We start from the raw sequence: 7,160 nt of genomic DNA on the forward strand, positions 1-7,160 counted from the left end.
TGAATATACTGACAGGCTGAAAAAACTAAGATCTTGGGCTACATTATCTTAGATTCTAACATAACATAGTCCGAGATTTTATTTTTTTTTCAGCCTGTCAGCGTATGCCTGTCATCCTGTCTTTTACTGAATGATATAGCTGGTGAATGTAATTATTATTCCAACAGTTAGAATAATAATTACATCCACTGGCTCTATCATTCAATCAAAGCTCAAACAATGGCCAGAACAGGAGAAGTAACATAGATTGATTACTTAGCACAGCGTGACATAATTTGTCCTACATACTATTAACACATGTGTAAAGAGGCATCAAAAGGTTGTTTTTGAGGACAGTAAATGGATTAGAATGAGATTCAAACTCTGTTGGTCTTTCAGGAACGTTTGCAGGTCCCTCCCTCCAAATGTTTTTTTTTTGTACAAGGAGATTACTATGAAGTGTCAGAACCCTGTGTTCAAATCCACCTGTGAAACATTCTGTTAAAACCCAAGTATGATAGCACTTGGAGAGTAAAACAGTGAAAACGAACCATGGTTTATTATATGAAGACCGTTTAATATGCGCTACAAATGCTAATTTAATGATTTTTAATGAGTCGCTAATTAGCACAACTGTAGCCTCTTCCATCGATTAAATTTCCAAACTTTTGTGTTGTACATGAAGTTTTGCTACACCATTGCCAATGGTTTTGTTATGAAAATACGTCAGCAGCCTGAAAAGCACCGAACATAATCCATGATCAGCCACAATCAAAGTTAGCCAAAATGGTATTGTTAGAAAAACAAAAGTACCCCTAGTTCTCATTGATTTAACAGATCTCAAAAAGTGTTGCAAAGGTCAACAGCTGGCAATATCAGATTTCACCGCACTCTTGGTACAAAGCCGCAGGCATGTTTAAAATAGAACTTTATCTGGGTCGACTGTAAGATTATTACATTGTGAGATCGAAGACATCCACTGAGCTTTTATGTGTCCAGATGTCAAAAAGGGTGAATTTACTCTGTGTTCTAGACAAATGGCCCACTCAAAATCTTAGTCATTTCTATTTGACTTCAGAACAGCACAGAAGGTCTCATAAGTGACAATATAGGCCACACTGCATCATGTGTACACACGTTACATATTTCATGCCATTTCAACACAATATTAGCATGATATGCTTTGAAAATGGAAAAGAACATAGCTATAAAACAATGAATGAAGTTCAGATTTATTGAGACTATTGAGGAAAAGAAGAGGATATTGGCGTTGCCTCTTGTCAAAGAAAGCAGAAGTTCTCATGAGGGAACATTTTCAGGTCTTCTCTTTGGCACTAGTGGTGGTGAATACATTCTGATGTATGTTCATATCTTGGGCTAGTGTCTGACTATCCTGCTTATTGCAACCCCTTAGACTTCTGTTGTTAAAACTAGAAATATGGGTTTTCAAAAATTCAAAGCATCAGTAAATACCATGACTATGATTAGGACTAGAATATGAAGTAGTTACAAATAAAACATGACTCTACATGGTTTTGTTAGTGACAGATCCTGAAAATACATTTATATAAAATACCATTCTCTTCCTTAACAATAAATGAGTAGGTAATAGCAGAACTGGCCATGACCTGTTGTTTTACAGTTTCCAATATAAAGTTGCAGATAAACTCATATGAAGAGAGCTGTTTCATCTTAGTCTCCTGTGTCCATATTGAGACAACTGATTAAGATGCATTTCTGCCCACTCCAGCACAAGCTGTCATTTTATTCTTTCTGATGGAGGGTCATCTTAGACACTGTGAACTCGGAGACATGTCTAATTGCAACTTGTGAGAAAAGGTCTCATCTGTGTTGCATGACAGTGCCGAATATGTTTCAGATGAGACTGTGGCAGAGAGTGAAAATCATACACATATATAATACAAATGCTTGACAAGGTGGGATTCATTGTAGACTGGCTACTCTTAGGTGTAGGTTTACATACGTACTGTTTGTCCATTTTCCACATTGGCAGCTTTTGTTTGTATGGATGAGTGGGAAGAAAACTACCTCTGGGGATCCTAAATTTTAGGATTTCAACAACACATGTAGATATCCATACTTCGTGGGGGGTGTTTTCACGAATGTTGCTAATCACACTCATTTACTTAACCACTTCGTTTATAATTTGTATAATTACAATATTATGTTCACAAACACAGTGCACTGGTTTATACAAATCCTATTAATGTCATACATTTTCATGAAACGTTTTTTATTCACTGGCGTATGATTCCCGAATCATATGTGCTTCTTTTCAGGATTTTGTGTGTGTGTGTGTGTGTGTGTGTGTGTGTGGTGAAAGTACATTTGGTTCCAAAGAAACTGTATGGAAGAGTGACAATAGAATATCAAACAAATGTTTAAGATACCACTTACAGCACATCTTTAAAAACTCTATCAAAACCAATCAGACATGTAGTTGGTTAAGGATTTTATTTTTTAGTACATCTGGTCAACACCACACACATTAAAATGCTAAATCAGTACAACATAAACATAGTATTACATGCCAAAAACACAAGACAGCAATGACCTGACATTAAGATGACAGCATGACAACTTTCCCAGGGTGATTTCTCTGTCTAATGGACTGGAATTGAGACAAGTCTGTGTTTTCTTCAGTTCTGCATCTCTGTAAAGAGAATGACATGTTGATTAAGTACAGATAGGAATGTGTGAGAGTTCAAGTTACAGAGAAGGCAACCAAAACATCTTAGACACTGTATATTGTTGGTAATCATACATGGTCTAGAAATAGCAAAACACAGTTGAAGTCAAAGTTGTTATGAGATGTGTTGGTAGCAGTTACTCACAGCAGCCATACAGAAGATTGATCCTCTGAATGTCGATGTCAGATAAATCCTGTCCTTGTCCAATTTGCACAGATGCATCAGGAATAGGAGTGATGGTTTCCACTCCATACTGAATGGCAAAAGCAGTTCTAGAGGGCAAAGGTTTACAATAGCACGAGAGTCACATTGTACAAACTGGGCACTGATCATTCATGGTGTACAATATGGCATCAGTATCTTAGTTCTGGCCTTTTCTTACCTTCCATAATGCATAATGGAGGAGTAGTCATACGGAGTGTTGAGAGTATTGGTGTTTCGTTTGGAAAAGTTGTAAGTCATTGCTGTGGGAAAGCAACTTAAAGTTACTGCCAACATTTAATATGAAATGCATGTTTTTCAGCATATGTTACTCGGCATATCTATACAGTCCAAACAAGTTTCTCACATGGGGAAATGTTGTCCCAGTTGATCCTGACATAATGGTCGCGGTCCCTCCTGGTTTGCTCATGGTAAAAACCCAGAGCGTGGTTGAGCTCATGCTGAACGATGCCATGGTAAACACAGCCCTGCCTGTTAAGAGATACCACCTGTTTCCCTCCTGTCTTGCCTACAGGTGAGAAGCACCTGAGAGGAGAGACAACACAATGTATTAAAATGCTTGAATTACGACAGCTGTGAATTTGAAATTACATTTGTTTACCAAATAAGCAAATTCCAGCATTGATTTATTTGGCCTCACCCATATCTGTTCTCAATACTGATGTAGTCATACTGAGATGAATGTGGAACAAAGCGAATGCAGGTTTTTTTGTTGAACGTTGCCATGGCATTGTCAATTATCAGCTTATCGTCATAGGCTGTGAAGAAAGCGTACATGTTTTTGGATTTAATAACTTCAGCATAGTTCATGAGAACTATCTGTCACACACAGAGGACTAATCACTTACAGAAGTCACTGCTCAGTGTGTAAGGCACCTCTACTATTCCATTCGAGGACTTCTTCCACAAGCAGTTGTTGTTGTTGTTCCAGCAGATCAGGGCATTCCTGGTTCTTGGTACAACCAGATCACCCTCAATCAACAATTCACTGGATGCTTTTGGGAAAAGATTCAGTAAAGGAAGAATAGATCCATCAGAGCCATAGAGTAGAAGAATGAAAATGATGTAGTGAAAAACAAAAGAACAAAAATAAAACAAACAAAAAACAAACAAACAAACAAGCAAACAAAAAACTCTCATTTACCATTGTTTGAGCTCATAATCCTAGTTGTGATATCCACAGTGTCTGAGTTGTCTGCTCTGCCCTCCTGCTGGAATAAAACATAGAAATCAACCCATAGTTAAAGATGTCACAATCTAGAAATCAAGTGCTGAATGGATGGGCTCTTACCATGATAGGAACAGCCTTGGAAAAGCCCCAGAGCAGCAGTACTATAGTGAAAACAGAAGTTCTGAGGTCCATGTTGGTTCAGTATGTGGAGATACTCAGGCTAGCTCCTTCAATGGGTGTCTGAGCGCTTTCATACTTGGGCTTTTATAAATTGTTACTCAGGTGTGTCTGAACTTCAGGTTCCCATAAACGAACGTAATCCAAAACATTTGGAGGGAGGGATGTGAAACCTCACCTTAAAAACCAACAAAGAATGAAATTCATGAAATGCTACCATTGTTCTAAAACAAACCTTTTAATGCTTTTTCACAGATGCACTGTTAGTGTGCAGGAAGAACACTGGAGAATGTCACCCAGTAATAAGCAATGAACAGGTTTAACTTCCCATATCCTGACAGGTATTTGAACTTTGGGTATTTGAATATATCCAGTGAATAGAACAATTGTCATATACATTCTGATGTCTGTCATATGCAGTCTGAGGTTTTGGGTGTTGTGAACATGTCAATGTGGTCAATGGTTTACTGTTTTCCCAGGATATATCAAAAACTCTTTTTAAACTTTCATTATGAATGAATGCTGAGAAGCAGTAGCAGAATAAAATGTAAAACCAAAATGAAATTTATCGTAAAAATCTGATGTCAAGTATTTTACGACGCACTTTGTTGGTTTAGTGGGTGAGACGACCAGATCCTAATGCTGAGAGATTACTGTTGACAGGGATTATGGTTTGGTGTTAGAATCTTAAATGCAGACACACCTGCAAAGAGCTGTATATAAGGCCAGATATGAAAGCACTCAGACATTGAAGGAGTCATCTCAAGCATCTCCATACACTGAAACAACATGGATCTCAGAGCTTCTCTGTCTCTTCTAGTGCTGCTGATGGGCCTCTCTCAGGCCGTTCATCTCATGGTAAGAGTTGTTCTATGCAAGAAAGCAGAGTTTGAGTTTCTCCCATAATAGGGTATCTAAAATGAGTCATTTTATCTGTGGATTTGATTCCCTTATTCCTGCAGGAAAATGAGAATGACAACTTTCTTCTAGAGGAACCTGAAACTGTTGACATCACAACAAGGATTCTGGACTCAAACAATGGTCTGTCTAATTCCCGGTGGTCATGTATATAATGTGTTTATGCCTCTTATTGAATCTTGGTGCACTGAAGTATAGAGTAATTGGTTTTATCTTGTCCCAAAAGCATCCACTGAATTGTTGGTAGAGGGAGATCTGGTTGTACCAAGAACCAGGAATGCCCTGAATTGCTGGAACAACTACTGCTTGTGGAGGAAGTCCTCTAATGGAATAGTAGAGGTGCCTTACATACTGAGCAGTGACTTCTGTAAGTGATTAGTCCTCTGTGTGTAACAGATAGCTCTCATGAACTGTGTTGAAGTTATTAAATCCAAAAACGTGTCCTCTTTCTTCACAGCCTATTATGATAAGCTGATAATTGACAATGCCATGGCAGCGTTCCACAGAACAACCTGCATTCGCTTTGTTCCACTTTCATCTCAGTATGACTACATCAGCATTGAGAACAGAGATGGGTGAGGCCAGTTAAATCAATGCTGGAATTTGCTTATTTGGTCAACAAATGTAATTTCAAACTCACACTTGTCGTAATTCAAGCATTTTAATACATTGTGTTGTCTCTCCTCTCAGGTGCTTCTCATCTCTAGGCAGAACAGGAGGTATGCAGGTGCTTTCTCTTAACAGGCAGGGCTGTGTTTACCATGGCATCGTTCAGCATGAGATCAACCACGCTCTGGGTTTCTACCACGAGCAAACCAGGAGCGACCGCGACCAGTATGTCAGGATCAACTGGGACTACATCTCCCCATGTGAGGAGCCTATTTAAACCCTACAAATATGCGGTGTAACATGTGCTGGGAAACATACATTTCATATTAAATGCTGGCATTAACTTTAAGTTGCTTTCCCACAGCAATGATTTACAACTTCTACAAACAAAACACCAATAATCTGTACACTCCCTATGACTACTCCTCCATTATGCATTATGGAAGGTAAGAAAAGGCCGGAGCTAAGATACTGATGCCATATTGTACACCATGAATGATCAGTGCCCAGTTTGTACAATGTGACTCTCGTGCTATTGTAAACCTTTGCCCTCTAGAACTGCTTTTGCCGTTCAGTATGGAGTGGAAACCATCACTCCTATTCCTGATGCATCTGTGCAAATTGGACAAAGGCAGGGTTTGTCCGACATTGACATTCAGAGGATCAATCTTCTGTATGGCTGCTGTGAGTAACTGCCACCAACACATTCCACTAACAACTTTGACTTCAACTTTGTTTTACTATTCTTAGAAAATATATGCTTACCAACAATATACAGTGTCTAAGATGTTTTGGTTGCCTTCTCTATAACTTAATCTCACATACACTCCTATCTGCACTTAATCAACATATCATTCTGTTTACAGAGATGCAGAGCTGAAGAAAATGCTGACGGGTCCCAATTCCAGTCCATTAAATAGAGACATCACCCTGGGAAAGTTGCCATGCTGTCATCTTAATGTCAGATCAATGCGATCTTGTGTTTGGAATGTGTAATTCTATGTTATCTTAGTATTAATTGAACCTTTGAGTTGTGTAGTGCTGTCTCGATATACTGAAAAATAAAATCATCTACATCCACACCCTTGACTCGTTTTGATTGATAGTGCACATTTTCCGAGTTAACTTGAAGTTATATATTACGCATTTTTTTGCTGTTATACTTAATCACTCTTTCATACATCATCACTGGAACCAATTAAACTTTCATAAAGCAATTGTTAACAAATCCTGAAAGAGACATATACGGTTCATAAACCTATGTTTGTGGTTTATGGGCTTTAGTTGCAGAGCTGAAACAGAACTGTAGAACTGAAATAGTAAAGTTTGAACTGCACGCCTGAGAAATCGATTTGTTCTCATGTCAGATCGCT

General features: G+C 38.4%; 2 protein-coding genes across 5 annotated transcripts; one reads left to right on the forward strand and one right to left on the reverse strand.

Moving 5' to 3' along the window:
* Positions 1–2,826: 2,826 nt before the first annotated feature.
* LOC115805708 (high choriolytic enzyme 1-like) lies at positions 2,827–4,275 on the reverse strand. Of its 4 annotated transcripts, none has more exons than XM_030766377.1 (7): positions 4,216–4,275; positions 4,057–4,117; positions 3,761–3,907; positions 3,553–3,670; positions 3,259–3,437; positions 3,073–3,154; positions 2,827–2,962 (listed from the first exon to the last, which is right to left on the reverse strand). In XM_030766377.1, exons 1-7 carry the CDS (start codon positions 4,273–4,275, stop codon positions 2,827–2,829), a joined length of 783 nt encoding a protein of 260 aa, XP_030622237.1. The 4 variants fall into 4 exon arrangements, with proteins under 4 accessions (XP_030622237.1, XP_030622236.1, XP_030622235.1 ...); XM_030766376.1 differs by having other exon boundaries at positions 4,057–4,120; positions 4,204–4,275; XM_030766375.1 differs by having other exon boundaries at positions 4,057–4,123; positions 4,204–4,275.
* A 774-nt stretch (positions 4,276–5,049) lies between these two features.
* LOC115805706 (high choriolytic enzyme 1-like) lies at positions 5,050–6,479 on the forward strand. Its single transcript, XM_030766373.1, has 7 exons — positions 5,050–5,118; positions 5,223–5,301; positions 5,405–5,545; positions 5,636–5,753; positions 5,869–6,047; positions 6,152–6,233; positions 6,344–6,479. The coding sequence occupies exons 1-7, from the start codon at positions 5,050–5,052 to the stop codon at positions 6,477–6,479; spliced, it is 804 nt and encodes a 267-aa protein (XP_030622233.1).
* The last annotated feature ends 681 nt before the right edge of the window (positions 6,480–7,160 follow it).

Source organism: Chanos chanos, chromosome 2 (genome assembly GCF_902362185.1).
Source record: "Chanos chanos chromosome 2, fChaCha1.1, whole genome shotgun sequence".
Lineage (NCBI taxonomy): Eukaryota > Metazoa > Chordata > Actinopteri > Gonorynchiformes > Chanidae > Chanos > Chanos chanos.

Bases quoted from the DNA above. Each gene is read 5' to 3' on its own strand.
- LOC115805708 (XM_030766374.1), bottom strand. From the start codon at position 4,275: ATGGACCTCAGAACTTCTGTTTTCACTATAGTACTGCTGCTCTGGGGC. The intron at 3,438-3,552 runs GTGAGGCCAAAT...CTCTCCTCTCAG, and splicing joins AGTATTGAGAACAGATATGG to GTGCTTCTCACCTGTAGGCA. The intron at 3,155-3,258 runs GTGAGAAACTTG...GCTTTCCCACAG, and splicing joins CTGGGACAACATTTCCCCAT to CAATGACTTACAACTTTTCC.
- LOC115805706 (XM_030766373.1), top strand. From the start codon at position 5,050: ATGGATCTCAGAGCTTCTCTGTCTCTTCTAGTGCTGCTGATGGGCCTC. The intron at 5,302-5,404 runs GTCTGTCTAATT...TTGTCCCAAAAG, and splicing joins GATTCTGGACTCAAACAATG to CATCCACTGAATTGTTGGTA. The intron at 6,048-6,151 runs GTGAGGAGCCTA...GCTTTCCCACAG, and splicing joins CTGGGACTACATCTCCCCAT to CAATGATTTACAACTTCTAC.